This window comes from Halichoeres trimaculatus, unplaced genomic scaffold, assembly GCF_033239565.1.
Source record: "Halichoeres trimaculatus isolate MK-OKI-2021-1 unplaced genomic scaffold, fHalTri1.1 fHalTri1_scaffold_7, whole genome shotgun sequence".
NCBI lineage: Eukaryota > Metazoa > Chordata > Actinopteri > Labriformes > Labridae > Halichoeres > Halichoeres trimaculatus.
The window spans coordinates 11,912,451-11,931,255 of NW_027437185.1; the positions used below are offsets into that span (position 1 = coordinate 11,912,451).

At 39.2% G+C, this 18,805-nt stretch overlaps 2 protein-coding genes across 4 annotated transcripts in view; both read left to right on the forward strand.

Moving 5' to 3' along the window:
* LOC141793153 (protein phosphatase 3 catalytic subunit alpha-like) overlaps positions 1-2,964 on the forward strand; it is a 47,865-nt gene extending 44,901 nt beyond the window's left edge. For all 3 annotated transcript variants that reach the window (XM_074673638.1, XM_074673641.1, XM_074673639.1), the window contains one exon: positions 562-2,964. In XM_074673638.1, the coding sequence (XP_074529739.1) occupies positions 562-740 (179 nt within the window). In that variant the 3' untranslated portion in view covers positions 741-2,964. The remainder of the gene's footprint in view (positions 1-561) is intronic.
* A 3,268-nt stretch (positions 2,965-6,232) lies between these two features.
* Positions 6,233-13,643, forward strand: sting1 (stimulator of interferon response cGAMP interactor 1). The gene is made up of 7 exons (XM_074674418.1): positions 6,233-6,281; positions 7,072-7,301; positions 7,444-7,636; positions 9,404-9,512; positions 9,720-9,961; positions 12,384-12,570; positions 12,719-13,643. The coding sequence occupies exons 2-7, from the start codon at positions 7,072-7,074 to the stop codon at positions 12,970-12,972; spliced, it is 1,215 nt and encodes a 404-aa protein (XP_074530519.1). The 5' UTR covers positions 6,233-6,281; the 3' UTR covers positions 12,973-13,643.
* The last annotated feature ends 5,162 nt before the right edge of the window (positions 13,644-18,805 follow it).

An 18,805-nucleotide genomic window follows, 5' to 3' on the forward strand; every position in this document is an offset into this window, starting at 1 on the left:
GTAGGACTTGTGACGCTTCTGTGCAGCTGTGCTTTGTTCAGTACTCTGTGTCTCATAATGGCTAATCGACTGTAGCTGATGTCTCAGACTACTGATCTAGGATCAGTGGCAATGTCACACTGACTGTAATTTTCACTGTGAGCCATAGTCTCAAACTAATCCTAGCCCAGTATTCAGACAACAGACCAACAGCGAGTGATGTGTGTTGATATCGGATATACGTCTTTAAAAGAACCTTGTGCATACAAGCCCAAATGGCTTTCTTGTACAGGATGATCAGTCAGGACTGGAATTATTAAAAGATTCTGCTGAGTGTGTTTAAGTCACACACACCTTAACAGCTTCTAAGGTTTAATCTATTTCAACATTCATCTACAAACAAACCTCAGACCCTGATCTGAGATGCCCTGACTACTCCCTTCAAGGCTTTCAGCGGTCTGTGTGCACAAGATTCACAAACATCCTCGTGAATATTAACCCTTTGCATGTATGTATGTTTGTGTGTGTCTGTGTGTGTGTGTTTTGCGTGTGTGTGGGGGTTATGCCTGCCTGTCTCTGCAGCCATCAGAGGCTTCTCCCCGCAGCATCGGATCAGCAGTTTCGAAGAGGCCAAGGGTCTGGATCGGATCAACGAGAGGATGCCTCCTCGTCGCGACGCCGTCAACAGCGTGGGCCTGTCTATGGGCCGTATGAACATGGGCGAGCCCAACGGGACCGACAGCAACAGCAATATACAGTGATGGACACACACCGTCAGATGCCCAGACACATACCTGCAGTTACATCTCTGATATGGTACCATATTTATAGGTTCGTGTACATAGGCATATATACAAAAGGAAAATGGAGCACACACTTAAACACACACATACACATAGTATTACATACACTGAGGCTACAGATAACATGTTACACACACATACAGCCACATCCACACACAGTTACCTACCCCTCTCCTGTTGCCCTCAGCTGTATGTAAAGGCATGAGCGTACCCGGACTTTACCACCAAAGGCTGAGTCTCTTCGATGAACTAATCAGCTGTATTTAGAGAACTACAACTCCCATGTACCTGCACAACAACAGGAAAGAAGCTACAAAAACACTCCCCATGGACCACAGGGTGGCCTGCTGTTCACCGTCTGTGTGGGGATCACCAGTGGGTCGGCAGTGTCAGCATGACGTGTCAGTGGTGTGTTGTGTCAGATGAGGTCCAGTGGTAGCGAGGGGATGGGGCGGCGGTTAGTTATAAAGGTTGGGAATTTAACATAATATATGCCTCTTTTTACTGTTTGCATCCCAAAACAGGAAGTGAAACTAAACTTGTGATTGGTTGAATTTATAGGGTTGTGGATATGCCTGCCTGTGTGCGTGCACATGCTTCAAGATGTAAATGTCTGTGCAGTTATATTGGAAAATGTGTTTTTGTTTGCAAACATGAGCGGATCTCCCTGTCAGCCAGGCAACAGCAAGAAAACTTTTGAGGTGAACCGTGGCGTGGCGTGGTGGTTTATCTGTTGCCAAGAGAGGTGCGGGATAATCTCAGCTGCAGTCTAATCTGAGCCCTCACTGTCCTCTTCATCTCAGGAGGAGATACTTGTTTGCTTTTGTAGCACTACACTGCACCCATCCTCCACTTCGAGTCGAGTGAAGGATTCCCCCAAAAACTCTGGTCCCAGCCCAGTTAGCACTCGGGAAAGGCTTCAAACTGGGCCAAGATCTGACCTGAAGCGCGTGTTTCTCCCAGCCTGTTGCGTGTAAATAGGTCACACAGAGAGGTTTTATTGTACATCTGATGCATATGGCCATGAGATACAAGATGCAGTATAGGGACAGTAGGATGCCTCATGTGTGTGAGGGAACTGGGGCGGTTCGAAATGTGAAGCTAAACTCATTCTCTTTCTACATCCTCCTTTCTTCCTGTGTGGCTGTCGCTACCAAACAGCAGCGATGGCCGTGATCTCTGGCCTGAAAAGCAGGAAGTGATTCGTCAGAGAGGAAACAGACTCTTCTGTTTGAGGCAGCAAAGAAGAGGCAGAGGAGAAGGTCTTTGTAAAGCATTTATATTAACGCATCAGTGCATGCAGAGTTAAGTTCTTTGATAATAATGTGAAGATTATATTTGTGCTCTGTGTTTCACTATGGTAGGAAATTTTGTTCTTTTTGTTTTTTCTGGCTGATATAAATGAACTGAGGAATATGAATTATTTATTTTGTACATAATGCTAATTTATTTATTTTTTGTATTCATTTGTCTTTTTTTCACGTTTCATTTTCTTTTTTTTCACAACTTTTATTTCAAGTTTCTTTAGACGCTGTACAGACTGACAGTGCGCTTCTATTCAGAGTGTCGAGTCCACGTTCTCTCCTCTCTTATTTGTCGATGTACAGGAGTTGTTTTTAATGATAAATATGAATAACGATAAACAATTATTAAACTAGCATTGATGAATGGCCATATTATATACAGAGGCACAGGCATTCAGGCAGCCAAAAGCATGATTGCATGGTTAGAATTTGCGCTGTTCAAAGCAAAAAGCAGCAAAGACACATTTTAACAGAAGAGCTGGTGTGTTGCCATCACAATTTAAAGGAAACAAGTGTACTCTATCTGATCATAATTCTTGATGATTCCTCTTGTTATTTGATGATATTTATGATTCTATGATTATTATGATTCTATTTATTATGGACATTATTCTTAATATTTAAGCTCTCTCTCTCTGCTGGTTGCTCTTCATGTTGCGTTGCTCCTTGGTTGATCTTGTTGTGCTTCTTTGGGAGAGGTGAACCCCCCTGGGAGACCCTGTGCCATAGAAATTGTGCCACGGTTCTTACTTTCTCTCTTTCTCTCTCTTTCTCTCTCTGCTCTCTTTCTGTTCTGACTCCCCAGTCACTAACACTGTAAGCATGCCCCATGGGACGATCCACTTTTTTACTCTTGAATAAAATATGCATGAACCTTTGACACGGATACTGATTCTTTATTTACTTTCAGCTGAGCACTCAAACCCACAGTGTTTTACAATGTCCCCTGTGTAAGGCTTCATCAAACCAGCTAAACCAGTTCACTTCAGTAAATAGTCTTTAACTGTAATGTTCACCCACTGATCCTGCTTTTGATGTTTCATAACAATTTCCAAAGTAAAACCAGCTGGTTTTTAGCAGAAATTAAAAAACAGAACTCTTCATAAAAGCTGTTTCTTCTACTTCCCCCTAAAAAAAACCCCTGTGCACATCCTCCAGTTCTTTGACCCCTCACGTGAGACCTTGTATTTGTTTGAATGAATATGGGATTTGACTTTAAATCCAGTTCTGCAGAAGTATTTATTAAAAATCATCATTGCAGATTACGAGAAACTTTTTTAGAAAAGTTACTCACTGCACTGTTACAAAACTTTATTAATACTCCATAATATCACCTGAGATGCACAGCTACAGTATAAAGTGTTACCAGTACATACCCCTGTTATGAGGAGGAAACACACAAAAGCTCTGTTTTGTGCCTTTTAATGAATTCATGCAAACAGCACTACGCAGAAAACTGTTTCAGGAACAAGACCAAAACCCTAGACACTGTTTGAATCCAACATAAAGAGTCACCAGTGACACCAGAAAGTGAAACATTTCATCAAAGTTAAACTGAGACACATTTAGCGTAACATTGGCCAGCTAACAGACATGATCTGAGGTTGGATTTATTTCACAGGTTTTACCATTTTTTGTCAGCAATCTCCTTTAAACTGTGGATAAAGCAAAAAAAAAGTTGATAATCTCTTACTTTGGAGATCATTTAACATAATCTTTATGAGCTCTAGCACCTGAGGTTTTTAATTTGGGCACTGTTATTGAGCCTGAGCTTTTCCAGCCTGTTTTAACTTCATTAAGGCCGTAAACGGCTGTCATGGCTCTGTCCAAAAGGTCAGAATTATTCCCAACCAGGGTTTGGATACTTACATCAAAGAGGGAAATTCTTGAGGAGCCATCAGACAACTGGAAAAAAAAAGGTGACTGATAAAATGTGAAAAAAATTAAATAAATGATGATTAGTAGAAATCTTGTATCCATTTAAAACAGTAATAATTAGTCAGCAACACAGCTCAACAACTCTCATTGCTAAGTTGCCCATCAGTTCAGTTTTAAAACTAATCAGTGAAAAATCAGTTAAAAACTTTTTAATTGAAAGGGATGTGGAGGCTGTTAAATTTTAAATTATAAAAACAACTTTAAATTAGTTATATAAACATAATAAACCAATTATAATGCAAAAAATATGGCTAAACAGAATTATGGTATAAAATACATGAAACCTACATTTTTAAAAGCTGTTGTATATGTCATAAAAGAAAGCAGTTATTTTGACGTAAGGGAGTTAAGAACAGGGGGAAATGTTAACAGAATAGAATAGAATAGAATAGAATAGAATAGAATAGAATAGAATAGAATAGAATAGAACTTTATTGTCATTGTAACAAGTACAACGAAATTGAAGTCACAGCAGCAATCAAGAAAACAAAAGTAAGACAGTGTATAGAAAGTGCAAAAAGGTCCATAAGAAAATAGATGATGATGATGATGATCAGCTTGTCCATCACTCTCCAGTCAGCCAGCCTCCACCTCCACAGGGTCCAGGACTGAGCTTCTTTAGCAGTCTGTTCAGTCTCTGTCTCCTGGATCCTGTCTGCTTACAGCAGGTGAAGCTCTTCCAATGTGGCGTTGGTGTCTGTTAGCTCTGTTAGCCATGTCTGTGAATAGCATGATGCTACTCTGCCCTCTGGTATTCCCTCTGTTGCTGGGTTAGCACAGCTAGCTCGTCCATCTTATTGGAGATAGATCTTATGTTCCCAATAACGATGGATGAAAGGACAGGTCCATGTCGTCACTTCTTAGTTCACACCTGAGAACCAGCACGTCGTCCTCACCTCCTTCTCCACACCTTGTGGGAAGACATCAGGCCATGCACCAGTTAGCATTGACATGCTACAGGCTGCTAACAGCTTAGTTCACATGTAAACAATGTGGCCATGGTTACATGTAGGATCTCCAGACAAACACAGGAGAAAAGTAGTAAAAATATCACTGAAGACACAAAAAGTTTGGTGTCCATGACCAACAAATGAGCCATACAAAGAAATGATCCACTCCAAATACAAAGATTTGGAAAAAGAGATGAAAAATTACAAGAAACAGACAAAGAAGACAGAGTTGCTACAAAAGGCAGTCATAGCTAACAGGGCAGCGCCTAAAAAAGGCTTAAAGAGGGTTAAATTGTTGAACCAGAGGCCAGAAGGACAATGATGCTGCTGCTGCTGAGTGGCTGGGGCTTGCTGTGGAGCTTTGAGGCAGAGACTCTGAGGAGATGCAGGTAAGGTGAAGGCACAGGTGAGCTGCTGGAGGTGTGAGGACAGCTTAAAGGATGGCAGACAGCTTGGGTGGGGAGGGCCTCTGGAGGAACTAGAGGCTTTGATATGACCAGACGATGACTCAAAAAAGAGGATGACTCAAAAAAAAAAAAACACTGGCGTTACTCCAAGAGCTACAGCTGGAGGCTATCAAAACAACAGGAAATCATAAAGTTAAAGAATGAGAAGAGTCAGTGCAGCATGTGGTAATAATAAGTAGAGGAAACCAGGGGGGACATGTCTGGACCTCCAACACCAGGAAGTCACACCCAGCCTCAGACTGAAAAAACAAAACTTAAAGTGCAGAGGAAAGCTTGTAAAAGAAATGACAAATACGGGTTAATTAAACATTGCAAAATTAGTTGAGGGATTATCTAATAACCATGTCTTTTTCAGTTGTCATGAAAAAGTCATCTATAAATGGTTTAAGTAAGAAATAAAAGTTAGATTTGAAGACAATGCGGTCCTTTCTTTATGGTTGAGCTCCAGAGACTTTTAGTGTTGTTGCTGTAATTATTATTCTCTGACTCCTCACCTCACTCTGTTGTGGTTTTAACCCTTCATATCACATTTAGATTCCAGATGAATAAACAAAGTGTCTATCATGTTACATAAAGTTTAAAATTAACACGTGAAACAATCCTTAGTCATCATAAAAAATGTTTGGTGAATCAACTTCCTCTCTCATGATCACTTGCCTCTCCTTCACCTCAACGAGGGCAGGGTTTTAATAACCCCTCATCACAGAAACAGAAAAATTCAGCCGAAATGAAAGTGAAACTTGTGGATGTGGAGGCGGAGAGAAAAAGGTGACAAAGCTGAGGAAGGAGAGCAGACGAGAAAGGGAACCTCTTTCACTCAGATCACTGAAAACCATCAAGGTGAGTGCTTTTACATTCTGTTCTTTCTCATGTCTGACTTTCATCTGAAGCGTCAGAGCAGCTGCTCCAGCTGGATCAGACTCTCTCCATCCTGTTGATGAGGGAGTATTACTGACAGTGATCGGGCTACGTTTAAAAAAAGCTTAGTGAAGCCAATGTGTTGCAAATCAGCTAAAAATGTTTCTTTGTACACTGTGAGACTGCCTGGAGGAAATGCACTGTGACATGAAAGAAATCACATATTAAGGAGTCAATAACTTTTAAAGCATGATTGTTAACAGGAAGACTCAAACATCTGCTGACTGAATCAGTGATGAAACGACTTTAAAAGTCATTTAGCTGTTTTAATAAGTCAAAACTTGTGTTTATGTATCATTAGGTAACATGCTCTGACAGGTGAAACTGTTCCTCTTACACTGTGAGCCTGTCTCAGCTTGTAGAAAGAAAACTACACATCACACACACACATGTGTTGTCACAGATAGGAATCCACTGAATGCCACTGTTTCAAACATTAAATCACACTGGCTCTTTTGTTTTCTGTACATTGAAACTTGTAGCATATGCATGGTTTGTCACACCTGTGTGCGTTACCTGTGTTTGCATAAAGTTAGAGCAGCAGGCTTGTGTTGACTCAGGGCAGAAAGGAGGTCTGCTGATGTTATGTGGATGCGAGGCTTTGAAAACTCTGTATTTCAAAGTGAAGCCTGCAGGAGTCATTAAGCCAGTGAAGAGTTTAACCCCATCATTAGAATGAAAACGAGTTGACCAGTTGTTTCTTTTCTACCAGATGCATCCTTTGGGAGAAGAGGACGCTCTCATCCCTCGGCCTCGTGGGGCTTTGCCTGTAGTGTGTGCTGTGGTCCTGGCAGTCCTAATAACTGTGGGAGGCATTGTCTTTTTGTCTCCTGAGGGAATGTGTGGCTGCATCGCCATGGTGACCCTAATCCTGACCCTCGGCCCTCTGCTGCACGGGCTCTGTCTGCTCACAGAGGAGCTGCTGCATCATTCAAACACAAGGTGAGAGTGAAGTGACGGTGAGCTGGAGTAAAGGAGGTGTGGTTTTTTTATATGGAAGCATCTGTCAGTAAATTAGAAACTGTAACAATGATAACATTTCCACCTCTTTGTCTTCTTTCTAATATTTTATTTTTTGCTTCAGGTACCGCGGCAGAGGGCTTCTGAGCCAAGTGCTGCAGGCCTGTGGTCTTGGGGGGAAGACTCTGTTTGCTGCAGTGCTGTCAGGCCTTTTACTCTACCTGGTCGGACATCCTCAGCCACATGAATGCCACTGCTGGGTGCTCTGCCTCCTGGTGTCTGTGCTTTACACACTGTTCAAAAGCCTGGGAATCCTGGTAAGGTTCACACCTGGCACACAAACTGCCTATGAACGGATCTAATGTGGATACCAGACTTTGAAATACTGAACGAAGAAGTTGAGAGTTAGCAGGGATCAGAAATGAAAGAAAGGTGTTTCTAAAATCATTTTCTTCTTTAAGTTTCAGTATGATGACCTTAGTTGCGTCATTTTCTCAGGAAAGTCAAATTATGCCTATTGCAGCAGTAATCAGGCTGTGTTGTCATCAATCTTCATCACCCTCCCTGCACTGGATTTGCACATTAAAGCTGCTGTGCAGTATGGAAAAGGTGAAATAACCTCTCCGTGTGTCTCCTTTGTATCAGAAACGACTACCCTGCACTTACTTATTTAAGAAAAACAGCTAGAAAAGATTCGTTACAAGCTGCCATCTCCATACTCTTCCTCCACTCGTCATACAAATAGCAACTAATTAGCGGCTCTCTGGTGTGAGGGACTCCTCCACACATGAATCATGTCTCTGACCTGTTGTACAAAAGAGGAGAAATAGTTCCAAGATGAAGCTGAGTGAGGTGAGAGTGTCAACCTTTAACCTCACGTAGTAGGAGGATATTTATATTTTTATTGCTTCCTTGCTCACTCCAGCTCATCTCAGGTTATCGGTGAATTGAAGTTCTCTTCTTTAAGCTAAGTGATTGCATCATATTTCAAATGTACTTCAGTGTAAGTAAGTAGCTGTATGCATCATAATTCAAAGTCTAAGGTTACTTTATATGTTCCTGTTGGGGTTTCTTGTGTTTGCAGTGAATGAGTCAGCTTTCTTTTAAAAATAACCAACAATCAGCAAGACACAAGACATGGTAAACTCAGAGACAAAATGCCCAATACTGAAAAAAATTACGATTAAAAATAAGGGAAAAGAGAGCAATCAATTAAAACAAGATAGAAAAGAAACAAGATAGACCTGTGTCATATTAAAAACAGGACAGAAATTAAATCCACCCTCAATGAATTGGATAAAAATAAGTTCAAAAATATTATCAGGAAAAACAAGAACAAGCAAAAAAGGTAAAAGTGCACCCCACCCTTTAGTTAGTTATGCTGTGATGTTTGATGCTGTCATCAGTAGCAGGTTGGAAAAAAACTCAGCAGTTCTCTCAGTTACCTGTGGGGGGCGCTCCACTGCTTATTTACACTCCACACTCTGAATTCACTATCATGATGTGTGTTCAGATCTCAGATTTAAGATTCAGCACTAAAGACTCCTTTTTAAGTTTGTTTTTCTCTGCTTCTGCTTGCACTGTTTTACGTCTTTGAAATACTTGCCTATATCTCCACCCAGCAGCTTAATTGCTTATAAAAAAAAAAAAAAAACAGAAACACTATAATTATAAGCAATTAGCCAAGCCTAGAAAATTGAATTTCTTGTGGGAGTTTATGACGTGTTGTTTGAAACACCAATAGAAACAGCTCAGGTGTGGCACAGGAGCGTTACACTTCAGTACAAACAGGCCTCTATAAGAAGATTTCCTGAAGCTCAGGTCAGACAGGAGCCGGTGTGACATGAAGTAGACTCAAAGTCTTCATCAGCAGGAATAGAGATTAATTCTGACCAGAGCACAGCCTCACTGTCGCTTTATCTGTCTGAACCAATTTATGTCTAAAAATACTCACGGCCTACAAAAGGAAGGGCAGCTCAGGTACAGGGATGCCCTTCGCCTCTACCTGACACCACCATAAAGAAGTGAAGCACCCTCAGACCGAGGTGTTGTGACATCCTTTGGCTGTTTCTGTTGGTCTGCAGAGTCCATCAGAGGTGGAGGTGTCAGACATCTGCGAGGGAAGGAAGATGAATGTAGCCCACGGCTTGGCCTGGTCCTTTTACCTCGGCTACCTGCATCTGGTGCTGCCACGTCAGTAACATATCACCACACACACACACACACACACACACACACACACGCACATGCACACGCACACGCACACACACACACTGGGTTCAGTCAGTGTTTATTGTGCATCCTGTCTGTCTGCTCATACTGTTGCTCTTGCTCTGATGAATCTAGGGTCTGAATCAGCGTGAATACTGAGAACCTAATGATGTGTTTGTGCATATTCAGATTTAGAGAACTCAATCGCAGCGTTTCGTGCCAGTCATCAGTCCAGCAGCGTATGGCGTCGTGGCTCCAGGAAACTTCTCATCCTCATACCACTCAATTCCATTGTTACTCACAAGCTGGAGGACGAGGACAGCAACATCTCTTTCTATGACAACCTCCCAAACACGGAGATTGACAGGGCAGGAGTCAGGGGGCGGGTCTACAAGCACAGCGTCTACAGAGTAACAGATGAGAACGGAGAGGTAGGTGGAGATCTGTCTATGATATTATAGATTCTCTGTATGGATCTAAAGGAGGGAGAGTTGAAGTTGGATTGAAAGCATGTGCTTTTTCACAAAAAAACATAACAGTTAAGAAATTCTCGAATATTTTAGAGCAAAAGATGTTTTAAAAGTATCTCAGCATGCATTAACCAAAAATAGGTCACTTGTCTGTTGTAGTCCTTTTCTGCACAATAAATTTTAAAAAGGAAGAAAAATTTGGTCTACTCAGGGAAAAAAAATTAGAGTAAAAACTCCTAACATTGAGAAGGTGAGTCACAAAAATGGGATAAAAAGTCAAAATTATGAGATAGGAACAAATAATTTTAAATCATCATAAAGTTACGACATCATAGAATACAAAGTCCTGATTATGAGATGGTAAGTCAAAATTTTTTAAAAAGTGAAAAAAAGAGTTGAACCTATTAAAGGAAAAAGTCATGACTACAGTAGGTGAAGGTAAAATAATGAGCAAAGTTATAATTATTAGATTAATAAAAAAATAAATGAGACAATTAGTTGAAGTAATGAAATAACAAGATAAAAATAAAATAATATTAATAATAATAATAATAATAATAATAATAATAATAATAATAATAATAATAATAATAATTACGAGATCAAAGTAAAAAATATTTTTTTTAAAGTCATAACTGTATTCATAACAGTAAAAAGTCCCCCCTGAAATCATAAGATATAATAAAAAGTGATAAAGTTAGTCATTATTGTGAGAAAATCAGGTATAATTTTCAGGTAAATAGTCAGAAATGAAATTAAAAGTTAGAAAGGATGATAGTGCCAGTCATGACTGTGAGATATAATTACTTTACTATGACATAAAAAGTCACAATTTTGAGCTTTATATAAAAATTATCAGACAAATTGCTGTAGTTGTGAATAAAAGTTTAACTGGTGACAAAAAAAGTTATAAATTATCACATATTGTAGCACATAGGAGGTAACTGTCTTTGGAAAATGTGTGATTCTTCTTAATTGAAGACAAACCTTATCTTTGTATACTGACCTGGTGAAAATGGGCCTCCATACCTGTCTCTGTGACACCTGTAACACTAAGTAAGTCAGTCATAGCGCCTGTAGTGTGAATGCCACTGAGACGCCTTGTGAGCTGTATCTGGACAAAGTGTTGGACTGTTCTCCTCCTGCAGGGCGCCGAGAGATGAGCAGTCTGATCAGATTTATAAAGACATGTAAAATACAACAGAGAGAAAGAGAGAAAAACTTTTTGTGACACTATCAAGTGGTAATGAATGTACTTCCTGATCTGTCAGTGTGCTCTGTGTTCTCCTCTTTGATGTTGATACTTGAGACCAGAATTAGCTCCAATGCCTCCAGTTTCATTAAAGGTAAAACCAGCATGGTTTGTGTCTGTATAACTCACCCACAACACGGTGATGAGAAATGTTTGTCTACTCCAGTAGCATGCTTACATCTTAAGTTAGGGTATTGCCCTATCCTATTTTTTGTGCCCCACAGCATTTGAGAGATCTTTTCTACTTCCTGCATCTCCATAAATGTATGACAGCTTTAGATACCTGGAAGATTTGACATTTAATCCTTATATTAAGCCCAGTCTCTTAGCATTCAGTTTGATGATTTGATGCTCTAAAATGTCAAGATTTGTGTTACCATCCATTGGAAAAAAAAAAAAATCAAAACAAATATAGAAATAACAGGAAAATGTAGAAATACATGAAGTTAGATTACAATAGTAAGACAAAAGTGGCGATGAGTCTGACTTTTTTCCTCAGACTTCTGACTTCAATTATACAATTTTCTTCTGTGCATGCTCTGTTTAGATTTACAAGATAACCTCCAGGGTGATTTAATGTTATGTTTTATAATATTTTGAAACATTACTGGGCTCTTCTTTTGAAGGATTTTGATGTCATTTTATTGTGACAGTTGTAGTTGTAAAGTAGATACCTAAAAACAGTGAGGAAATGTTTGACTGTGAGGTCTAAAAGCCTTATAGTTGGACTTCTATATTTGCTGTCATCATTTCACCATATACTCATTTTTGACTCATCTTGGAACATACATACTGCACTTGTTGGACTTGTACCTTCTTAAAAACAAAAAACAAAGGTGATTTGGCCTTTGCTATCAAAATGGGAAAAAGTAGACCATAAAGCCCACAGTCTCTCCACTATAGCACAGCATTAGTACCATCTCCTGGTGAAAGTGTATAACCTGCCACCACAGGACACCTTTCTAAAGGAACAGTAACAGCACCATCTACCTGTACAACATGTTAATGAAATGAGTCTGAAGCCAGAGCTCCACAGGCTTTTCAAGGGTTAATGTTCATGGAAAAGATGAGTCTGTGAGTTTCTGCTGTGCTAATGTGTGGGTGCATGTGTTTGTGTGTGTGTGTACCCAGGCCCATGACTGTGTGTGTGAGTACGCAACTCCTCTGCTGACCATGTACAGAATGTCCCATGAGAGCAGCGCCGCCTTTGGTGAGAGTGAGCGCAGACAGCAGGTTCTGCTCTTCTACAGGACCCTGCAGGAAATACTGGAGCAATCCCTGGAGTGTCGCAACCACTACAAACTCATCTTGCTCAATGGTAGGATGACGTGTGTCATGTGACGTGGTTTTTTAAATGCACTTCATATGAAAGGAGGCTTTTCAGTTATATCTTGAATCACTTATCTGCTTTCAGTGTGTTTAGTGACAGCAGGTGACAAACCAAAGACTGTTTATGCTTCCTCCAGACAATCATGAGGATGACCCTCACTTCCTGTCCAAGACCATCCTCAGACACCTGCAGCAGCAGGAGAACGAGGAGTTCTGCGTCACTCCGCCTCCTCACCAGGAGATGGCGCACCCGCTTGTGCGTCCTATGTTGAATGCTGAGAATGGAATCTACCACAACTCTGACCCAATGAGCAGAGAGCCCACGATCCAGATGAGTCTCCCTCAGTCCCTGAAGGTGCCTGTAGAGAACACCGATCATTATGGGAAATAATGAGGAAAAATAATTCCAGAGGCAAAAATTAATCTTAATTCTGACTGTTTACCACCTTGACATTATGGATTGGGTTGTACAAACTGTAACAGGCGTTGTAAATTGTAAACGCAGCCTGTGTTTAGATGATACTTGATGATATGTGTTTAATGTTTGAGTTCAGTGTTTGGTGGTGTTGTTGGGTGACAGCTGCCAAGGACTCAGGGAAGTTTCCAGAGAAGTGACGAGAAAGAGACCAAGCTTACAGAGCTGGCTGATTTAGAGATTAATAAAAGTTACAGGCCAAAGGACTCATTTTCAACTTGAAGCATTGAGCATTATAACCCCTCTTTCATATAAACAACATGAGAAAAGTTTATGGTAAAGCCTGAAGCCTTCACACAGTTAATACCATTGGCCTAAATGAAACATAAATAAACATTTATTTAAAAAAATGTTTTTTCATCTTTTTGAAAACTTTGAAATATGAATCAATTGTGCTCTGAGACTAACAATTTGCAGTTTCATTAGCCAAACAAACAAGTTAGCTGTCGTAAACCAAAGAGCTCAAGTATCTGGCAAGACAAGCCAGCCTCTGATGATGGGCTGGGTGTGCTATTTGACACAACAGATTCATAATCTCACAAAGACAATGAAAATTTCTGTATTTACTTTGGATTCAGAGGAGATGATTACAATTTCTCAGGGATTTTGTTTCTCTAGAGTCAACAAAAGGTTAATTCTGATTGGGTAGATGCTCTACTTAGACCTGGCTGTACTGGAAGCTTGGCTTTGAGGGTAAACAACTTACAAGAACAGTCTTGTACAATGTTATTGGGAAGGTGTATAGAAATATAAAATAAACATTCTGAGACATGATGGGTAATTATTTGTTTTTGATTCAGTACAAACACCTCAGAAAAATCTTAAAAGTCTGAAAAAATACAATATTTTCATCTCAGAGGTGTTTCAGCAAAACATGTCCTCCTTTCTTCTTTAGATTACATAAAATAATCAGTCAGTATACTGCAGTTAAGTTTAGAGAGCAAAAGTGTGTAACATCCAAACCATAGCAGCAAATGAGGAGATCAAGTTTGCTTTTTTATGGAGTTTGAATAATCTTTAAAAAATAGATGCAGATTGTAAATCAAGATTCAGATGTGTCTTGAATCTGCTGATAATTTAGAGCGATATGAAAAAAGATATCATAAAGAAATAATCATGTAAGTTTGAGTGTTTCTTATATTCTTTATGTGAGGAAAGAGATGATGGAGGCAGACTGATAGTGGACGCAGAGAGCTGCTGAAGTCAGGCGAGTCAGGTGTACTGGAGTGTGCTTAAAAACTACGTAAACAAAAGAGACAGTCACAAGACACCTGACACCACGCCTGGATGTCTGCGCGCACACACACACACACACACACACACACACACACACACACACACACACACACACACACACACACACACACACACACACACACACACACAAACACACACCTCATGACCTGCAGAGCTGCAGCTGAAACTGCTCGGGGAGGTTGCATCAGACATGTTTACAGCCCCACAGATGTCTCAACAGGGCAGAGGTGAGAGGAAGGGCAGACAAAACTCAACCAGAACAGAATAAATTATTGACACAGTACACTGTGTGCTGAATTCAGACGATGCTGATGATAAGTGTAGCACGTTTAATCAGGGCTTAAATGGAAAACAAAAACAAAGCACTGTTTGAATAATACAGCACTATGCAGACAGTCAATAGCTTAACATGGAGCTTCCTGAAAAACATAACTGTACATGTCATTTTATTTACACTTACTTTTTACACTATCAGTTTTTGCATTTCCTCAGAAACATTCTTCTCTGGCAGAGGCTTTCTTTGCTTCTCTTTCCCATGATATCCATCCCCACGGATGAGAGGTCATCAGACTATGTAGACCTCTAAGATGAGACAATAGAAGAGTTAAACTGTAAGAGAATCAAAGAGGTTCCCCCAACAGCTGCAATGAGACACACGTATGCACCCATCCAGCTTCTCAGGATTGGTGGATTTGGTGTCTCAGTTTAACACATCAGAGAGTAGAGTCTTCAGCTGTTTAAAGGGTGGTCAGCACACAAGCTTCATCACTTCACTTATATCACTTTGGTCTGGACTGACAGATCTCAACAACTTCTGATTCAGCTCAATCTGTATTTCATTAATGGGCTCATTTCACCTTGAGGATACCACACTGACATTTTTAGAGCAAAAGATGTTTTAAAAGTATCTCAGCCTCTTGTTTATAGAATAAAAACTAATGGTGAGAAGGTTAGTCATGATTATGGGATTAAGAATCAAAACTATGAGATAGGAAACAACATTTTGGTGGAAAAAAGTTTAAATTATGATAAAGTTAAACACGTCATAAAAAAAAGTCCTAATTATAAAATGGTAAGTCAGAATAATAAAAGTGGTGCTCATGAAAATAAAAAGGCATCTTTATATAATAAAGAGTGAAAAACATGAAAAAGAGTCAAAATTATTAAAGGTAAAGGTCATGAGAACAGTAGGTGAGGTTAAGATAATGAGCAAGGTTATGATTATGAGATAAATAACGTAAATGAGATAAGAAGTTCTAGTTATGGTATTAAAAAGCTGGAAATGTGACACTGGTTATAATAATAATAACTACAACAACAATAATAACAATAATAATAATAATAATAATAATAATAATAATAATAATAATTATTATTATTATTATTATTATTATTATTATTATTATTATTATTATTATTATTATTATTATTATTATTATTATTATTTAAATGATGATAATAATTATAACAATATACTACTTGGTATAATCATAGTCAGATATAAAATCAAGAATTTGAAAACTAGACATAACTGTGAGATAAAATTAATTTACTTTGACATAAAAAGTCACAATTTTGAGCTTTATGTAAAAATTATGAGACAAATTGTTAACATAGTGTTGGACTATTCTCCCCCCTGTTTCTCTAATACCACATTGACATTTTTGATATAAGATAGAGATGCATTGATCCAACATAACGGCCAATACTGGTTTGGTCTGATCCAATACCAGTATTAATGTAACATTCTGTATCCCTTAAAATGAGAATTAGATTAATGGTTTGGTAATGGTTTGGCATCCTCAGGCTTTTCTAACTCTGTAAACCAAAATAAACTAAAAATATATTTAAACCAACTTTATTGTAATTATATGGGATTACAAACGTGCAAATGCATGTCAAGCAGATCTTCAAACTACAGGGAGTACAATTTAACTGTCAACTCCAAAAAGTGAAGAATTAAACTAGCGTGAGCGTTGTCGTCAGAGCTGTTGGTGAAACAAGCGTAAACTGCTGAGTCGCTGTAATTCTCTTTCTTCATGATATTTCAGCTCTGCACTGACCTGTCGTCACTGATATCCAGTCTTACTTTTCAAATTAGTATTGGTCCAATCCCAGAGACCAGGACTGGATTGTGTAAAATTTCTTGTAAAGCGAAAAAAAAGAGAGATGAAACAAAACATTGTTTTTTCACGTTTTTGCACCACGACAGTCAGAGTATTCATTATAAACTCTTAAAACAAGCAATAAATAAGATGCCACATTGTACTCACCAACATGTTTCAAGCTGAAGTTTAACTTTTACACAAAGCAACTGTGGGCTCAGTGGTAAAGAGGGGTCATCAACATCCTGCAAATGATGAAGCAGGCTGCAATACACTGCCACTGTCAGTGTCTCATACTACTTACATGCTGTTATGAATAATCTCAGTCAACAAAAGTTCTGATTTAATGTAAACACTCACTCTGCTCTGTGATGTCTCAGTCTCGGGGGTTACATGAGTAAATGTCATGTCTTATGGACATGAGTGCTTCTGCTTCTGATTCACAAAGCTTCACTTTCCCTCAGTTAGATCTGACATTTTAACCACTGCATGGTCAACAACCTCCTCTCACTTTGTACTGTCTGTAAAACTTAAGACACTGAATGACGGATAACACAAAAGAACACCTCCACTTGGCACTGACTGCTGCAGATAACACATGAATCACGTCTCAGATACTGCTTTACAACGCAGACTCAAAGATTACATGACTGACATGGTAGTTCCCCTGTATTTCTTCAGAGTGGCACTTCCTCCTTGATGGGAAGTCTTTTGACGACAGCTCTGAGTTTGTCAATGATTGGTTAGCCGCTGTGATGTCACAGGTGGGAAATTTCCCAAGAAAGTGAGTCAGAGGAGTGAGATTGACTTTCAAAAGCTTCCCCCTCCTTCCTCAGTGTGGGCTCTCACATCAGCCCAGTAAAAGGTGACCCAAAGGCAGACAGTTCCTGCTACACCTCACGTGTTCATACATGTTACTGTTTGACCTGACGGCCTGATGGCTGAAGAGGCTGTTAGTTCTGTAGTTATAGTTTATCCACAGTTTTGTATCTGAGTTTTACTCCATAATCATGTTTCTAAACGTTACAAATAAGCACAGAATTAAAATATGACCTGGATCAATAGTGCTTTAGGCTCTGCAGTTCAGTGGAGTAACAAATTCGACTACAAAGGTCATTTAATGTGACAATAAAAACTTTATATAATCATAATAAATAACTAATCAATAAAAGACAAGGGTGAAAACATGATCAAGTGTACGCTTTATATGCTCCACCAGGTGTGTGTTTGCGTCTGAACAGCATGTGTCACAGCAGGTTACTCACCTGTGAGTAAGGCAGGGCTCATGGCACCATGTCTAGACCTGACAGGCTTTATCACACAAACACATGAGGAAAACCTGTGATTGCTGGGAGCATGTGTGAGAATTTAATGTGAATAAATATAAAGCCTGACCAGCATGGTGTCGCGCTATCCAACCTCAGAAATCATTTAATGATTATTCACCAACTGAGAACATGGGCAGAGTCCAAGCACAATGAGTTTAATGTGTAAGGACAGCAGGATGTTCCTGTTAATGGAAAACTGGTTGTATGAACTGGTTCAAGTTTGGGATAATTCATTAAAGCTCACATGTTAGTTTAGATTCATAAAGAACATTTATTGCATTTAACCTGTTGAATCAGCCACAATACTCTTTATATGACTCTTGTAACTTTTCTCCCGTATAATTTCTTTACATAAATTTAAAAGTAATGGCAGATTAGGCACTAATTTGCTCTATTTCTTAATCATTCGTGACATTAAGAGCACTTGTCTCAATGGCTTTTCTAAGGAATTAAAGATGAACTTAGAACCTGAAACAAACAGTACGTACATGAACACAGTGTTTTAAATGTTCAGCAAAGTTCGGAGGTTGTAGAAACACTTTTTCTTCACCTCTACATATTTGGCCTGGTCTTTTCATTTTGATATATTGTTTAAGAACCTCTCCCTCCTGTTGCTATCTTGCCTTTATGAAGTAAAAGAAATCAGGTGTGGCACTTCTGTCTGGACTTGAGATTAGAAGAGATTCAACTTTTTCCATGAATGCCTCTGGACGGAGCTACACCCTCTCAGAGGAACTCAGATCAACACCATCAGCAGAATTAAAACCTCCAGGAAGAAACGTACAATAGACAGACTTCCTTCGTTATTCTCTTTGTCTTCTATTTTGTTTAATGAGACCAATTTCCTGTCTGTACCAGATGTTACAGCTATGTTCTTATAGTCTAAAGTATTACAGCTTTCCACTGTTACAGCTTGAGAATATCTTCACACACTGAGCAACACACTGCATGTGAAAATGCTTTATCAGGTCACATTATGTATGACTGATGTATTAGTCATAGACTGGTAGATTTTTGTTTAAACTTAATGTTTAATTTATCAGAACTATGAGGATAGAT

Bases quoted from the DNA above. Each gene is read 5' to 3' on its own strand.
- sting1 (XM_074674418.1), top strand. From the start codon at position 7,072: ATGCATCCTTTGGGAGAAGAGGACGCTCTCATCCCTCGGCCTCGTGGG. The intron at 9,513-9,719 runs GTCAGTAACATA...GTGCATATTCAG, and splicing joins CCTGCATCTGGTGCTGCCAC to ATTTAGAGAACTCAATCGCA. The intron at 12,571-12,718 runs GTAGGATGACGT...TGCTTCCTCCAG, and splicing joins CAAACTCATCTTGCTCAATG to ACAATCATGAGGATGACCCT.